The 17,729-nt window shown below is 40.2% G+C and overlaps 2 protein-coding genes across 2 annotated transcripts; one reads left to right on the top strand and one right to left on the bottom strand.

The window, feature by feature from the left end:
- Positions 1–4,354: 4,354 nt before the first annotated feature.
- Positions 4,355–10,439, bottom strand: r3hcc1l (R3H domain and coiled-coil containing 1-like). The gene is made up of 7 exons (XM_074694090.1): positions 10,169–10,439; positions 9,328–9,837; positions 9,001–9,194; positions 8,768–8,838; positions 8,264–8,359; positions 8,032–8,172; positions 4,355–6,029 (listed from the first exon to the last, which is right to left on the bottom strand). The coding sequence occupies exons 2-7, from the start codon at positions 9,814–9,816 to the stop codon at positions 5,977–5,979; spliced, it is 1,044 nt and encodes a 347-aa protein (XP_074550191.1). The 5' UTR covers positions 9,817–9,837; positions 10,169–10,439; the 3' UTR covers positions 4,355–5,976.
- Positions 10,440–10,538: 99 nt separating this feature from the next.
- crtac1a (cartilage acidic protein 1a) lies at positions 10,539–15,872 on the top strand. Its single transcript, XM_074694079.1, has 14 exons — positions 10,539–10,695; positions 11,190–11,380; positions 11,473–11,669; positions 11,760–11,896; positions 11,980–12,136; positions 12,208–12,342; positions 12,628–12,764; positions 12,864–13,000; positions 13,127–13,209; positions 13,568–13,668; positions 14,198–14,366; positions 14,975–15,120; positions 15,291–15,330; positions 15,458–15,872. Exons 2-14 carry the CDS (start codon positions 11,199–11,201, stop codon positions 15,463–15,465), a joined length of 1,629 nt encoding a protein of 542 aa, XP_074550180.1. The 5' UTR covers positions 10,539–10,695; positions 11,190–11,198; the 3' UTR covers positions 15,466–15,872.
- Positions 15,873–17,729: the final 1,857 nt, after the last annotated feature.

The following is a 17,729-nucleotide window of genomic DNA, read 5'->3' as shown; positions in this document are numbered from 1 at the left end:
AGTGATAGAAAACACATAAGCATTATACAAACGTCTGAGGACAAAGCCTTTGCTGTGTCAAACATTCAAAGTTGGGTGTTTCACCAAGATACAGGAAGTATTTGTCCCATTCGTGCGTGCTACAATAAGACCCAAAAGCATCTTGCCTAATAAGAGTCCAGGTTTGAAAACACAAATGCAATAGTTTTGGATCACAGTCATGTCAACCCATGGTGGCAGCAGGAGAAGTCATACTGCTACCCTAAAGAGCAACATCTGCAAGACAGTTTGATATGGGATCGTTTTAATGTCAGAAAGGTCTTGACATGTTGGTCCTGATGTGAGACGAAAGCTGTGAGTTTCCTCAGAGGGTGTGGTCAGTGCCGTGGGGTGAATTTCTACTTGGACATCATGCAATAAAATTTTAAACTCCTCCAGTTCAGCAGCACAATTACATATTTGAACAAAAGCAGCTGTGCCTACGCATGGTCCCAGGCTTAGCACATCCATCTTTGCAAAACATTAAAAAAATCAGAGCGCCACAAACTGGCATCAGAAAGTTAGAGCCTCCACAAAACACTTGTCAAATCATACCTGATTAGCCGAACACCACTAAAAGTTCTGATAAACCTCAGGACCTTACCCCACCTCACATTAAGGCACTTAAGCCTACATCCAATGCTTTCGCTTTTTTGCCTTTAAATATAAAGTCTGTTTTTTGAAGTTCTTAAAATACTCATAGAGCCACAAAATGTGCTGCACAGAATCCTAACCAATATGATGTTTTACAGAGGCTTGGTCGAGGGTGTTTTTCTCCTTTTTCTGGGGTAAAGCTGGAATTCATTTTCCCTGAAAGGAGGTTTCAATAAAGAGCACTGTGTGGGTGCTATTGTACCTGGTAACAAATATCTTTCTAATCTATTCTGAACTGGGCTTTTCCTTGGATCAATCTTATTCACTATTACATTTCAATCTATTTGTTTAATGGTGAAGGTAGAGGTGTTGAACATTTTCCATACAGTGGCATTGCCGTGCCACAAGATAATTTTAAAAGATACCACCTCTGTGCTATGCTATTTCAATGAAGGCATGTGTGGAGAAGAGCAATGATACCGACACACTTAAAGTTCAGGGTCATTCTGAAACTTTTTGTTTCATGTTAGCTTGCATTACCCACCATTCAACATTTACCAATTTGACATTTAAAATTTTGACATTTATGACCATATATTACCCAATGTAAGCCTCTGGTAAGATAAGTTCAACTAGCCAATCAGTGCAGTTGATAGATAGATAGATAGATAGATAGATAGATAGATAGATAGATAGATAGATAGATAGATAGATAGATAGATAGATAGATAGATAGATAGATAGATAGATAGATAGATAGATAGATAGATAGATAGATAGATAGATAGATAGATAAAAACAACGTCTTTTTACTAATAGTCTCCATGGCCTTTGACGCTCATTAAGAATCATCAATTCATCTGTTCCATATCCAGCAATAAAAACTTCATGAGAGTCTTAAACAAAATGTGCTCATTAAAGCAATAAGACATCAATAGGTCCAGTAGATCAATTAGCTCACCAAGACTTGAATTCGACAAAAAGAGGAGAGTGATGTAAGGTGTGAGCTGGCAGTGGTAGGAGCATGGAAATGTAACACCCCAGGCCACCAGAGTCCTTAACTGTGGTGGGACATGACATATTTCTTTAATCTGAACCATGTCTCTCCTCTCATTTGCTCCATGACACAACAGTTTGTCACAACAGAAGGTCTAAGTTTGCATTAAACTACATGCTCAGTCGTGGTTTGTGTTTGTGTAGTAAATCCAGCAATTGTGTGTGAGGTACCCACTTGGCTGCTCTGTGGTACATTACCTCCTCGTGAAGCCACAGTAAAGCGTGAGATTATAGGCAGTGCTGAGATCTCACACGAAGATGGTGAAGCACAGCAGCAGCTGTAAGAGCTGCGCCGCTGGAAGTACAACAAGGCACAGGGAGGTCCACCGCTCATCTGGCAGAGTCACTATGAAAATTTGTCCACATTTGGTTTTACTGCTCACCAAAAAGTCATGTAAGGAGATAAGTCGAGAGGACTTGGCTGGTGTGAGGAGACCGGATGAGATGTAGCTTCAACTGTTGAAAAATCAACAAGTTAACAGGAAAAGGAAAAATTATATGCCATCCTTAATCAACACATGATAAACTCTATTAATGAGAAAACACATTCTACATATAAAGAAAGCTTTAGTGATGAAAAGTTATTTAACTTAACCTTTTTTAACTTCTACTGTCTTCAAAAGAGGTTTTGATGATTGGAAAATAGTGCATTAGATACATTACATGTTGGTAATTGAGAATCAAAGTCAAACTGTAAAGAAATGTGACATCAGTACAGTCACAGCTAAGAAAATGATTTTTCATCATCTTTTCCGCCTATTTGTCTTCATACACTGCTGCTGTTAGACCTGAAAGCAAGAAATCTCTGGAATGACACCTGCCAAACTTTGAATTACAGACCTTTCTTCTTCATACTGAACTTCGAGATGATGTGAGGACTATCAGTTTGGTGCTGATTGCCGTGAAACTTTTTGGCTTGAACCGGTGGGGTTTTCCAGATATAAAGACTTTATTTCCAATGTGCACCATTAAACAGTTAAACCAGTGTTTTAGCATTTATCTCATGCTCTATCACTCTTCCATTTAGCTTTCTTTTGCTCATGTGTACTTTTGCTTTTTGAGGACTAAATCCTAAGTCCGTCATTACAACAATTCAAGAAGCCATGAATCCAAGAAATCGTTACAAAGAAAAAACAAAAGCCGGATAATGCATCTTACAGTCTAAAAATATAAGGCAATGTGGAAGTTCTAAAAAATCTGCAGTTTGTCGAGTGTCCACTTGAGGGAGGCTCCTGAAGTACAGGAAACCACATACACACCAGGCCAAAAAAGACCATCTTTACAGCGTGTTTACAGCCTGGGGGCTCTTAATTGTCAGTTTTGAAGACACAAGTTTGCCCAATCAGAGGTAAAGTTCAGCTGACTGACAGGTCGGTGTGCAATAGCTGTTGGGGAGGCGGCTCAAAGCCCACCCCACTTCCCATATGGCCCCCGCCTTAAACCTGTTTCTAACAAACAGGTGACAAAGGAGACTATATGCTCTCACTTTTCAGTGATAAATACTGTTGCAAGCATAGTTTCATTTAAAGGTCTCATGGTTTACCGATCATAAAAAAAGTAAAACCTTAGAAAAATCCTGACTACAGATACTGAGAAATAGCATTCAGAAATAACTCATTTTTTCCTTGATAGTCTTGTGTCTTGATAGTCCATTTTCTGTACCGCTTATCCTTTTAGGGTTGCGGGTGGCTGGAGCCTATCCCAGCAATCATTTGGGCGAGAGGCAGGGTACACCCCGGATTGATCGCCAGTCAATCGCAGGGCTGACACATAGACAGACAACCGACGCACACACTCACACCTAGGGACAATTTAGAGTGACTAATTAACCTGGTGAGCATGTTTTTGGACTGTGGAAGGAAGCCGGAGTACCCGGAGAGAACCCACGCATGCACGGGGAGAACATGCAAACTCCACACAGAAAGGCCCACCGGCTGAGGTGGGGATTTGAACCGGTGACCTTCTTACTGTGAGGTTGCAGCACTAACCGTTGCGCCACCATGCAGCCCAACCTGGATTACAATCAGACAAATACATAAAAGTGAGTCTATCTCAAGATTCCTTATAAATTCTCACAGGGTGTTTAAAACAAAAGGCTGAACACCCAGCGGTGCCTCCTCTGATGCTGCAGCACTTTAATTAGCCACGTGGCACTGTGTCTTAGTCAGCCAGTGGTCTGAACGGTTGTATAAATGGGGTTAGCTGTAGCAGTGACAGACAGCACATGCAGTATTTGGGGAAGAAGTATCCAAGCTAAGCTTCTTTGGATGTTATAATTAACTTATGAATGATCATCTTTCGAAGCATTTACACCCAGTAATCTGTTCCACAGTCTTTACATATCCACTTACTGCTGGGAGACCAAAGTAAACCGTTTCTGGTTGACATTGATGAAAAGTTCAACCATTTGCAGTAGTACGTAAAATGATAAATTTGTAGCATTCTCCGACATCTCTAAGAATAAGACTAAATTATTGGCTGAGAAGGTGAAGGAGATGCAGAGCCACATGGTCTGTGGTCGGCTGGGTGAAGCCTCAGAGGAGGCAGCTGCATCCAGCATCCATCCAAATGTCTCCAGAGTTTGTGACAGAGGGTTTCAGGAAGCTGAATTACAAAAGCTGGGTCTGAATAATGAGGCAGAGGTTGAAGTAAAAAGTTTAGTTTTATTAAATAGACATTGACCTTCTCTTGTGAAAGGCTTTATATCACTTCAAGAATAAAAAAACACTGAAATCAAAATCAACCACAAGTTATTTAAAGCAATCTAAATGATTATATTCAAACTGCAGTGTTGTTGAATTCACTGACCTACTGCACCATGTTGAACTGGATGAGATTTAATTCCTATCGACCAAGGGGAAGCTGGAGATGTGCTTTCATCTGTATCTAAATTTGACACAGTGAGATCAATAAGTGGCGAATGGCACCAGACTGGAGGATCAGGAGCATGTTCGACTCTCCTCATTTTACACATTTAATGACAACAAAGTGCACTTTTACTTTTCATTGATCTCCCATGTGTCTAAAAAGTTAATTTTTTTTGTCTTTGCGATAACATAAAAGTAATTTAGCCCTAGCCTGCCAACCTAGCCACAGTGGCTAGTCGACAGACAACCCATCGTCTTTAGTCGTCCAAACTAGGGATGGGTATCTTTCACATTTGAAACGATATGGTACCAATGCTGGTTACCTGGCAACCAGTACCAGTACTCAACGGTACCAATTTTCTTTCGTGTGTGTTTATGTAGTGTTAAATTCTAAATTATTAATAAAATCTCAAATATTGTTTTAGTTTTTTTTCTTAAACATATAACCTTGCAGTGCTGTGTTCATGTCAAGCATGGAAAATGGCCTACTCTTTCACTCTCCCATGGTCACAAGGATGCCTTTTGGTACCTAGACCTGGTTCCTTTTGATTTTACATAAATCTGTACTTGATGAAACAGACAGAATACGGTCGGCACCTATAAAAGCACCCAATTCGGTACCCACCCCTAGTCCATATCTCACTAATTAACTGGCATAAAGCCTGGCATGCCATTGGTCACTTTTGGATCTCAGAGCTGATGTGTTTATCCAACACCAAATATCAAGGAAACACTCATGAGATGGGAAAGCCATTTACAGATGACATACCTGGTTTTCAGGAGAACATTTAATTAAATGGCCAAGAACTTTTTCTTTCATCCCTGTATTAAAAAAAAAGAAAATCAGTTCAGTCTTTACACAGTAACAAAGATCCACTGTAGACTTTACTGGATTTGATAACACATGGTCATAACGAAAAGCACAACTGCCCAATGTTGACATGTGAATTTACACGTCATCTATAAAAATCTCACAATAAAAGACAAACACTTAACTAAGTATCACAAAAGATCTGTTACCCTGAACTCAGTGCTTTACTGTAAAGTTGCTACAATATCATTAGGAAATATAAAAGGATGTCCAGTGAGGTCGTGTTGAAGCTGTGGCCCAGAGGCAAAAATTCCTGCATGGATGGATCATGAGATGTGTTTCATTATCTATAAAGATGAGGAGATAGGAGGACGCTCTTATCTGATCTAACACTGCGGGGAAATGTATGATGAGAAGTTCAATTGCAGTTGGTTCAAGGTTTGTGGCAGAAGGAAAGGAAAACTGTGGGAATCCATTTTTGGGAAGCGTGGTGGTTTGAAGGAGTGGCCAGTTAGGAAAGACAGATCAAGAGAGGACACAGACGAGCTCTCGTTTTGCTGAATCAAGGAATCTTAAAAAAAAAAAAAAGCCAACACAAAGTCCATGGATGGGGGATCATTTTCTGTGAAGTCACTTCCCTTCCCAAGCATCTTCTTTCTGCTTTGCTGCTAGACGCTTTTGTTCTGAAAGACAAAACACAGACCAGCATCAATCAGTGAATGCACCAAACTAAATACACTAGAGTGATTTGTTGCTCTAGATTTGTCACAGAAGCATCTGTTAACTATCTCTGGATAAATCTGACGTGGCATCCATCCTGAGGACACTGTGTTCAGAACATGTAGCACGTCTCCTCTGACAGTCACCCTGTGTGTTGTGATCTTAAATAAAGAGCACAGCCGTCAGCCCAGCCTGAGAACAAAGGAGTTTTTTTTAGTTTTCTATAGTCAAGTCCCGACTTCCTGACTAGCTCTGGATTGGACAGCCAACTGTGGTTTTCTGCGCCTATATACTTATGTTCCATCCGTGAAGGGAAATGGCTGCTTGACTGATTATAGACCTGCTCAGCAGTGAATGGAGAGCAACTTCTCTTGGCATCAGTTGGCAATTGCTCTTTTCCTTTCCTTCAGTAAAGCACAGCAATAGCTCTCTCATGTGGTAAAGACCATGAAATGCAAAACCTAGGATGGAAAAGTGTAATAACACATTTTTATAAGGCATAACAAGGTTTTCTGGGACAGGGGCACTCGCGCAATCACATTTAACCTGTTACTCACTTAAGCAACACATTACATGAGGATTTCTCAACAAAAGTCTGTTCTCAAAAACTTCCACTACTCAAACACTACATTATAGCCACCAAACCAGTATTGTGTATCCCCCTTTCATCAAATAAGGGCTGAAACAGCCTCCATGGATTAGACTTGTTGGTCTAGCACAGCCTCAAGATGCTCAGTTGAATTAAAAGAAAAAATTAGGGCCAAGAGTCAAGACCCTGAACTCAGTCTTTGGCTCCTACATAGGTCATGAGGGACACCTGGACTGAACGAACCAGGGCCTGAAATTTGTCCTGAGGTACTTTCTCCCCTAAAAAGTCCCTGCTAATAGTCCCCATAACCTTAATGCATCTCTATTAGCCCCTGGTGCTACAGTTTAGAGAGTGATGCTGTAAACTAGAGACTTGAGCTGTGTTGTTGATTTAAAACAGCTGTTGAAACACAGAAACAGTCTTCAGGAGCGCTCCCTAGTTGAGCTAAAAAAAAAGTGTCAAAATATCCACATCAGATAAGTATTTTTAATCTAGAGATGTTTGCATCTGGCTCCATTAATTTCGACTGTAAAATATCTATTTCAATTACATTTTTGCAATAATCCTTTTTTATTTCTCTGTAGGCCTATTGTATGTATTTAATGATTTTTTGTTCAATCAATGTGATGCATATTTAACCGCACTGTATTTGCATGAAAGTTGCTAGAGCAATGAAAGTTGGCTGGAGTTCACTTATTTAGAGAGAGATCATGGAGAGAATCAAAAGATGGAGCTTCAGAGACAAGCACTAAAAGCTAATCAAAGCTTGTTTGCTGGAGTTTTTGGTCACAAACGGGTGCGTTCTGGTGTTCTGGTATGTTCTACTGCCATGAAAGATGGGTCAAAATGCTTAAACATTCTAAGCATTGATTCATCGACTCAATATCCAGTGCCATGAAGGACAATCAGAGACGGCACAAGATGACACCTCACCATGCTGACAGGCTAATGACAACGCCTGTCTGACATGTCAGTCTCCCTCTATGGCCTTGTGTATGTTGTGTGTGTTGCCTGCATTATTTTCTTGCTACGGCTGCTGAACTGGTGCAGTGAAACGACTTTCATCTCTTCTCCTCACCATCACCATTTGGCCATTGTCAAAGTTTTTTTTTTTTTTTTTAAATTAACTTTGTCCGTTGTCAAAGTTGCTCACATTCCTTCTCCTATGCCTTGTCCTTCTTCCACCACATCAGCTTCAAGAACAAAATGTTCCCTTGCTGCTCAACATCTCTCACCCACTGGAGGGTGCTATTGTCACAAAATAACAATTACATTCATTTCATCTGTAAGTGGGCATAATGTTATCTCAGAGTGGTGCAAGGTTCTTATTGAAAAACAGATATTTTACACTCATGAAGTAACATATTTCAAACTACCTTTCGCCTCCTGGAGTTTCCTCCTCTCTGCCTCTCGTTGCTCCTTCGTCAGGTTGCTTTTTACACCGAGCGCACCAATCACAAGCTTGCGAGCAAGTGCTGCACTAGTCTGAGGTCTCTCTTTGGCCGGCAGGAGGTAGTCTGATGTGAAAGGAAAGGAGAAATGGTGGGGGTTGATTGAGAGCTTTAAATTTATGGGATGAACTTAAATGCACTCTGGCTTCGTTTGTACCTGAGCAACTGCGAGCTTTGGCCTTGGTGGCAGAGGACGATTTGGAAAGTGGTCGCAACTTCATGAGTGGATTTCTGGATCTCAAAGCTTCCCGGGCTGTAAAAGAACATGTTTTTGAAAGAATCTAAATGCTGATCAACAAATGTACTTCCTTTCATTCAATTATGGTGTCTAAAACAGATAAAGACTGTTTTCCCACTCCTGTCCTCCCAATGTTCAATGTCTTTCATGTTTCTTGGACAGGATGTAGCTGAAATATAATTTCCCCTCAAGAATTAATAAAAGACTTCTGATTGCATCATAGCTTCACAACCACGTTATGCTAAATATGCTGTTTTCAGATGTTCATACTGAGCCAATGTATCTGATAGATTTCCTCCCATTGGAGCTGGGATAAGTGCCACAAAAAGATCTAATGTGGACAGTCACATCATTGTAAGATACCTACACATACACATTGACACCAAACATTAAGTACTGTTTGTACGTCAGCACTTTTCGAACCTGCTATGGGGCTGGAGAAGAGGCCCAGAGCATGATTGTCATCAATCCACTTGATGTCAAAGCCTCGTTGTCTGAAAGCACATTAAAAAGGACAAGAAAAAAAATCACTGTATAAAGTGTCAGAAAAAGGATTACGGATATACAGCAGTCTTGAGAACAAGAAAACAAAATGAAAGAGCAGTATTTTAACTGCATTTTTTGAAGCCTATAGCAGGACTTTGGGTTATACATACTGGTAGCACTGAAAAAGCTTTAGAAGGTCCTCCGTCTTGAATTCAGAAGGGAAGTCATAGATCTCTACAATGTGGGAAAGTTCATCCTCTGTGAGATCGATGTCGTCCTCATCGCTGCCATATCGGTCCATGTTGTAATAATCAAACCTGGGCTCCTGAATTGATTCCTTCTTTTTCCCGGCATTTACAGCCAGCTGGAGAAGAGTGAGTAAAGAAAGGCCAAGTTTACTTAAAATTCTGTTATGTAGTAAGTATTAGTTTGAGCAAGGAGCAGAAATAAACAGACAAATAGATGATGGAATGTAACAGATGCCCATGAGCTCTCACCTCTTCAAGTAAGTGTGGATCCAAACAATCCCCATCATCGTTGAACAGGGTGTCCCAACTATCCTCTTCTCCCTTTTCTTCCAGAGGGTTTGTTGCCTCCAACTCTGATGTAGCATCAACCTCCACACAGGTTAAATTTGGGTGACCATTCACCTGAACGTCTGAGTCTTGTAACCGTTCTCCCTCCACATCAGGCTTACTGCCACCATCCTGCGTCACACCTCCACCTTCTCCCACTACAGGCGCACCATCCTGCCTGGCTCCATCTTTGTCCTTCTTATTTTTGGCATTTTTTCGAGACTTGTCAGTGTAGCGAGGTCTGGGTCTTGGTTTGCCTTCACCCTGAGTTTGTGCTTTATCTTTGGAGTCATTAAGCCGTTTTTTGGGGACATATAACGCCTGACTAGGCTTCTTTGACTGGGGTGGAGGTGCAGGTACTACAGGTTGCTGGGCTGGAGCAGAGTCTTCTTTGGGCTGTTCCAACTCCATTGTGAAATTATGTCAAAACATCTGAAACACAGGAAGTGAAGAAAACGATACCGTCACATATATTAATATCGTTAAGAAAGCGACTGTAACCATATCTTCTCCTGCTACAAAGGCGTGTCACAATCAAATCAAAAGAAACCAAAACTACTTATGTACTGTTAGCAATAGTTAGCTATTAGCTTAGCTCAAAAGCTAAGGCTTAGTTTGGCTCAGCTTTCTGGTGCAGCTGCATTATCTACATAAAGACGTATGGAATAGTCATATAGCAAATCATATTAATTGGATATGTTAAACAATTTCTTTCGTTCTTTGAAACCAAATGTTGCAGGGAAAGTGCTACCCAATAGCTTACCCGTGTTTGTTTGGCTTGTTTAGAAACAGATTTTCGTCGCACATCTAACGCAAGCGTGGGAGAACACAGTGCACTCTGGGAAGTGGTGTTCATTAATGACCTTAAGGCTGAGACATTCGGAGCAGTAGTCTCTTTCTGTCACACTCAAAAAACTTTTCACACGAATATATGACGACTTTGTTAGTCATAAGTTCTGTCACTGCGTAAATCGTTAATATACCGTCTCATGAATGTATTTCCTCCATGTCGTGGCTGTATTATTCCCGCAACGCAGTGACTACACCAGGGAACATCCGGGTTCTCCGTGCACGCCTACAGAAGCACAGGCAAACCACATTCTGATAATTCACACAGATCTCCGTTGATTGGCTGGTCCTCCTCACGTTACACAAGCTGTTTCGTAAAGTTTACAAGGAGTAGTTGTGTAAAGCGAAGAATTTGCCAAGTGGAGAAGCTGCGGGTGTTGTATCCGTGCACAGTGCTCCAGCAAAGCGTCCTCCATCTCCACACGGTGACTGAGCTGTCAGGTAAGTTGCAGAACCATCGAAATTCAAGCATGTAATAAATGCAAAAATGGATTGTGAATGACAAAAGCTGACAAACTATATTCAGAAATATTTGGCTGTAGAAAATGTGTCAAACAGTAGAAATTATATAGTAAGGTTGCATAAATTATTTTAAGGGAAGTACATCTTGGAAAAAAATGTGTTTTCTAACTATTTCCTTCCTCTCAATGGGTAACAAATTGTTTTTTTCTGCTGCACCTAGAAAGAAACAGGCACAAACCGTGTCTTTTTACTTTTATAGTTTAAGACATAGTAGTAGGAAGGTTTTTGTGTTTTAATTTATTTGATGGCCACACTAAGTTCTTAGAGATTTGTGGGACTCTGATTTCTGTTGATCTCCTGTACTGTAGGCTACCCTTAATATTTCTATGCAGCAACATTGTTTCAAAATGCGCATGCATCATCAACATATTGATTTGGGCTGCATGATCAAATCCTGTTCTGTGCCTCACCAGGTTGCAGTGATGAAGGTTTTGGGTCTGTTGCTCCTCCTGGTTGGACTCTGGCATCAGTCAGAGCCCATGTTCCAGGATGTAACACAGAGGATGTTACCCCCTGACAGTCTGAACAACCCAACACAGCTGAACTACGGCATGGCTGTCACAGACGTGGATGGTGATGGTGATCTGGAGGTGGTAGTGGCAGGGTAAGTTGAAAAGTAAACGATGTAAATAGCTTTTGAATTATTCAGTTGAAAGTCTGCAATAAGCAGAACTAACATGTAATTCCCTCCCTCAGGTACAACGGGCCAAACCTTGTGCTGAAATATGATCGCACACAGAACAAACTGGTCAACATTGCCATCGATGATTCAAATTCTCCATACTACGCCCTGAGGGACATTAGAGGAAAGGCTATTGGAGTTACTGCTTGTGATGTCGATGGAGATGGGCGTGATGAGATCTATTTCCTCAACACAAACAGTGCCTACTCTGGTAAATGGTCAATTCTTTTCAAAAACAATACGTATTTCGCCCCTGATATACAATCAGCTGACTAAAGGGTTTCTCACCTTTATCATGCAGGGGCTGCCAGTTATTTTGATAAGCTCTTCAAGTTCCGTAACGGCAGCTTCGAAGATGTTTTGAGGGATGAAGTCAATACAGACAGGGGCGTTGCTAAAAAGATGGCAGGGCGTTCAGTGGCATGTGTTGACAGGAAGGTAAGAGAAACCAATTCATAAGCTTTTTTTGTCATCGGTCCAAGATTTCTTATTTCCACACTCTCCCTTTCTTTGCCCTACAGGGAACAGGCCGGTATTCCATCTACATTGCTAACTATGCCTATCGCAATGTTGGTGCACATGCTCTCTTGGAAATGGATGAATCTGCCAGTAATGTGACCAGTGGTGTCATTGCTCTGTCAGATGTGTCTGTTGAGGCAGGGGTCCACAAGTTTACAGGTCAGGTTGGGGAAATTAAGAGTATAAATTTTCAAAGTTTCTTGTCACTCAACTGTATTCTTGCTATACAGGAGGACGCGGTGTGGTGGTTGGACCGATCTTAAATGAGTCCAGGTCTGATGTGTTTTGTGACAATGAGAATGGACCCAATTTCCTGTTCAGGAATAAAGGAGATGGGACCTTTGAGGATGTGGCCAGTACAGCAGGTGAGTATGAAAATAAAAAGAAAGAGAGGAGGCCAAAAATACCTCTAATTGGGTATTATCAACCAAGACCTAACTCCCATTTCTGACATTAAATCAGCTGTCAAGTCAAAGTACATTATGAAAACTCAACACTACATTTCTAAAATCTGGAAAGATTTTTTTTTTGTGGATTTAAAAAAAGCAGTCAAAAGACAACATCTTAAATTAATGGTGAAAGATTTTCATCTTGCATGAGTATTGACAGCTTTTCTTAACTTCTAATTTTCCTGCACTATTTTTTTGCAGGGGTGGCTGACCGCTACGAGCATGGCAGAGGTGTGGCACTCGCAGACTTCAACGGCGATGGAAAGACAGATATTGTTTATGGCAACTGGAACGGCCCTCACAGACTCTACCTGCAGGGGAGCGACTTTAAATTCAGGGTGGGGACATAGATAGGAAATGTGAAAAATTATATGATAGGAATTTCTGCAATGGATGAGTCGATATAACAATACTGAAGTGTCTCTTTTGATGTGCAGAATATAGCCAATTCAGCATTTGCTGATCCCTCACCCATACGCACAGTCATTGCTGCTGACTTTGACAACGACAAGGAGTTGGAAGTGTTTTTCAACAACATTGCTTACAATGGAAACTCCCCCAACAGAGTGTTCAGGTTAATGTTTTGATCATTGTATGATTTTAAGGCCCAATGAGAGAGGCCTCAAACCATAAAGAAAAACAGATACCACACACTGTTTACTGAAGTGTTTCCTTAAGTGTCCTGTGTGTTTGTTTTCAGGGTGTCAAGAAGGGCAGGTGCAGACCCTGTGATCCAGCAGCTCAATGTGGGAGAAGCTGCTGAGCCACAGGGACGAGGAACAGGTCAGTTTAGTTTTAGCTAAGACATTCAACAATGTTCTGTAAAAACTTTCATTTTTTTTCATCCCTACCCCTCTGTTTGGAAAAGATAAAGCCAGATGATGTATTGTTTTGAATCGGTTAGTAGAAACGTCTTACAGCCCTCATCAGGCTAGATGAAAGATTGTTTTCCTGACATGCTTTGGTGCATGTCATCTTTCCTCTTCATCTCTGCATTTCCTGTCTCCCTCACCCTGCCTTTTTCGACAGAGGTAAAACGCCTCAGAAACAGTGAGAGGAAAAAGATGAAACAGATACATTATTCATAGCACAGTGTTGTTATTCTGCTGGTCACTGAAAGCTGTTTCTCTGCTTCAAACAGGTGGCACTGTGACAGACTTGGATGGGGACGGACAGCTGGAGCTGCTGCTGGCACATGGCGAGAGTTCTGAGCAGCCAATTTCTGTCTACAAGGTCACACAGGTGTGTGTTTGCGTGTGTGTTTCATCATTTGAAGACATCTGTAGTTACTTCAGTCAAATGAAAAAATAATGGTAGGTTAATAATACAAGTTCTTCTGACCCACAGTCAAATGTTGTGTTTTACTGCTACATGAGCTGGTATATTATATTCAGTTCAATTTTATTGATGCATCAATCTTTTCTTTTTCTGCTGAGGTTAATGAGGAAGAGTTCAACATTTAGGTTAAGTTGGCTTTAAAGCCAACATAACCCAAGGGGCCGGCACCTCTCAGGTTGTCAAGAAATTCATCTCAGTTGAAGAGTTGATCAAGAAAACTCTTAAAATGAAAAAAAAAAAAAAAAAAAAAAACTCTAACACTCAATTCAATGTAATTAATGCACTTTCATCCAGACTTAAGTAGATTTAAAAGTAACCTTTGGTACATTCAATTCAGGTGTTTATATTAAATGCATGTTGTCTCTTTCCATCCCTGAAGCTTTTTTCCTTTTTTTTTTTGATATCAACAATCTTAACCGCATATCTTCATCAGGGCTCCTCCAACAAATGGCTGCGGGTCATCCCCCGCACCCAGTTTGGCGCTTATGCCCGGGGAGCTAAGGTCACGGCCTTCACCAGTCAGAGCGGGGCTCATACACACATCATCGATGGAGGCTCAGGGTACCTGTGTGAGATGGAGCCTGTTGCTCACTTTGGCTTAGGTAACCTCTTCATATGTTTCAAGTTTATTTATTGTTGAAAAAAATGAGACGCTGTTCAGTACTCTCCAACCAATAACTCGAGTGGAACAATGCTGCTTAAACAAAATAACACTTTATAAGTAGAAGCAGATTAAATTGAGTTGTAACTGTTAAGGCTTTTCTCTAATTTGCTGAGTGTTACACCAAAAATATTTTTTTAACTTTTGTTTTGCTAAAGAAATAAAACAGGGAGAATCAATTTACCTGAGTCGAAACTTCATTTTTCTTGACCTCTAGAACTCCTCAGTGAAAGTGCATTTCCTTTTTTTTATTCCATACACAAAAAGATTGTTCAGAGAAAGTTGGGTGCTGAAAAGTGTTCTTAAAAAATCTAAACAAAAAAAATGTAAAAAGAAAGAAATGTGATTAGGCCTTTTTTAAACTATTAAACAAGTAGTATTTATTTTGTCTACAGAGTTTAGCATAAAACCTCTGGGGGGAGTAAAATCCCTCCCTCTCGCTCTCAGCAAAACAAGCAAAAAGTCCCTTTGCAGTGTAATTTTTGATGCTTTTTGATTATATATCATTTTAACCAAGGATGATGATCTTTGGTATTTTCCCCCCATCAGGAAACGATATGGTGACAGTGCTTGCGGTCACTTGGCCTGATGGCAGCTTCTACACCCGAGCTGTGCAGCCTAGTGAAATGAACTCAGTGTTGGAGGTGGCCTACCCAACAGAGGGGGGGACAGCTGTGCTTGCCAATGACACACAGGTACAGCATGAATTCTAAACACTGGTAATACTGTACTCCAGTCAGTTTACAATGGAAACAACCAACAACAGTCTCTTTTTCTCCTTGATTGTCAAGTTTGATCAGTTGTGAACACAAACACATGGCCATCATTGTTCTGTGTGTTCATCAATGTTTCTCTTTCTGTTCAGTGTGGCCAAGGATTCACTGTCAGGGATGGCCGCTGCACAGGTAAGCTAATTGTTTTCAAATTAAGCTGGTTCAATGTGACTGCTGTAGGGTTTGTCTAAGGGGAAAAAAAATAAACAAGAACTTTATTTTTATTTTTTTAATTTTCATTATTTTGATTTTTCAACAGATCTGTGAGGTTTGTCAGGAGAAGCCAGTTAAACTTTGCCGGGGAGAACATAAGATGATTTTAAAATGCTTCACTTTGTGTGTGCTTCTAGCAAAGGCTCTCTTTTCTTTACTCTATGAGTAGTCTGAAAATGTTAATGTTTTTGTTTTTCTTGAACTTTTAATCATTAAAACTTTGCTACCACTGGGTCATGTTTGTTTTTCCTCTTCTGCTCTGTTGCAAACTCTTTGAATAAACTGCAGTGAATCAGTGTGGTCAGATTATCATTTCATGGAGAAGACTTTTTAGTCCTCGGTGCTTTTGAAGCTAATGCTGCTGGCACTGACTTAGAGATGCACTGAGCTTTCACAGAAATGTGTATTAGAAAATGATTGTAAGAACTAGAAATAGAACTTGATTTTAGTTCAAAGAAATAAATGTGGTGATCCTTTACCTCTCTGTGACTTCTGTGTCTTCACGTCTTTTTCGTGCCACTCTCACTCTCTGACTGAATGTATGTCTTCTCCTGTTTCTCTCCTTGTTGTCTCTCTTTCTGATCCAAAATCAATGCAGCTCTGGCTCCATTTTACGATGGTATCCGCTCGGCCTCTGTGACTACCTTTGAAGCGTCCTCATTTAGAGCTGTTTTACCACACTGTGTCGTGGCGCTTTGTGCTCTTGCCCTTTCCAGAGGATGGTTGTCTTGAGGTTAACAATGGTGCAGTGAGTCAGATTCTCCTTTTAGCCTGTGTCAAGCTAAAAGACTTTCTGTGGGACACAACAGAGGTCCAGTTAGTGGACACACTTGGCCTGGGTTGGAGCATGGTTGAGCAGGATGCATGCATCTCCGTTCCCATTTTATGAGACTGTAATACAATAAGCAGTATCACAGTCTTAATCAAACCTAGAGAAGGGGTGAGGATCCTGTTGTGCATGTACGCAGAAATGAAGGACTTCACCTGACCATAGCATGTTATATTAACATTTTTGAACGGTTAAAGCCTTTTTTTATGACACATGTTGACATGTTTTCAGATGTTACTGCACGTACTCTGACTAATGGCAAAGTTAAAAGGTGTTTGCTTTCAGAGTGTATCTTTATCCCCAGCTCTGCAAATATAACTGTTGACAGTAAAAAAGGGCAAAGTGTAAAAAAAAAAAAAAAGTTTTCCAAAGAAACAGACTTTTTTTTACATGTTTGGCTTAAAATGGGGCATTAACTTATGCAGGAGTAATGTTAAGTAGGGCTGAACAATTAATTGAATTTAAACCGACATTGCAATGTAATAGAGAGCAATTTTCAAATAACAAAGGCTGCAAAGTTTTAAAGTGCACTTAAAAAGTGCAATCCACAGGTTGACATATTTTGGTTGAGCCAAAACTTTTTCATTTACATTTCTGCACTCAAGTTTGTGTTTTGGTACCTAATGAGAGATCAGTAAGTTTTTATACATTTGATATGAATGTTCACTGTTTTTTGATGTTTGTTTTGTTTTTTCATTTTAGAAAAAAGTGCACTCCACATGTTGACATATTTCAGTGGTTGAGCTAGAGGTTTGGTCTCATTCACATTTCCACACATTATTTAGTGAAAGATTCAAAGAAGAGAGGATTCAAATTTGTTTTTCGGATTATTGGTCAGGCCTGTTGATCTGCAGTGTTTCGTTGCTTTCTCTCAGGAAATTAATCATAATATCATTTCAAGTCTACAAGACCTGAAGTTAAATCAATCAGTCAATATTCTGCTGTGATTGTAATGGTTAAATAAAGATGTGCTATTTGTATCAATTCATGCATCAATTCATCTCATTCCATCACAACATGGGGGGACCAAGCTTTTTCTGTCGCCGCCCCCACTCTCTGGAACGCCTTACCACCTCACATCCGTATCTGTCCCGACCTCCCCACCTTCAAAACACCAACCAAAACCCAACTTTTTAAAAAAGCTTTTAATGTTTGATTGTCTTTTAAATGCCCATTATTTTCTGCTTGGCTTCTTTTCATTCATGTTTTATTACTGTGTGTTGTTTTATATGCTGTTTTTATCCATTGTAAAGCGTCTTTGAGTGTTCAGAAAAGCGCTTTGACAAATAAAATGCATTATTATTATTATTATTTTTATTATTATTATTATTATTATTATTATTATTAACATGAACATGTGGGCCTGGCCTACAGGAAATACTATTTTATATGTTAACAGTATTCTTTTTGTGTTGGTCACTCCACAGAACTGTTTATTATTTGTGTTAAGTGTATAATGTAGACGATACCCCCCCCCCCCCCCCCCCTC

The sequence above is a fragment of the Halichoeres trimaculatus genome, unplaced genomic scaffold, assembly GCF_033239565.1.
Source record: "Halichoeres trimaculatus isolate MK-OKI-2021-1 unplaced genomic scaffold, fHalTri1.1 fHalTri1_scaffold_2, whole genome shotgun sequence".
In the NCBI taxonomy this organism is placed as follows: domain Eukaryota; kingdom Metazoa; phylum Chordata; class Actinopteri; order Labriformes; family Labridae; genus Halichoeres; species Halichoeres trimaculatus.
The sequence above is the reverse complement of the archived record's forward strand: the minus strand, read 5'-3'. Positions and strand labels throughout refer to the sequence as shown.

Excerpts from the sequence above, each read along its gene's own strand:
- crtac1a (XM_074694079.1), top strand. The coding sequence starts at position 11,199 with ATGAAGGTTTTGGGTCTGTTGCTCCTCCTGGTTGGACTCTGGCATCAG. Across the intron at positions 13,210-13,567 it reads GCCACAGGGACGAGGAACAG|GTGGCACTGTGACAGACTTG; the intron begins GTCAGTTTAGTT and ends TGCTTCAAACAG. Across the intron at positions 15,121-15,290 it reads TGCTTGCCAATGACACACAG|TGTGGCCAAGGATTCACTGT; the intron begins GTACAGCATGAA and ends CTTTCTGTTCAG.
- r3hcc1l (XM_074694090.1), bottom strand. The coding sequence starts at position 9,816 with ATGGAGTTGGAACAGCCCAAAGAAGACTCTGCTCCAGCCCAGCAACCT. Across the intron at positions 8,173-8,263 it reads CAAAGCTCGCAGTTGCTCAG|ACTACCTCCTGCCGGCCAAA; the intron begins GTACAAACGAAG and ends CTTTCACATCAG. Across the intron at positions 6,030-8,031 it reads GAAACTCCAGGAGGCGAAAG|AACAAAAGCGTCTAGCAGCA; the intron begins GTAGTTTGAAAT and ends TTTGTCTTTCAG.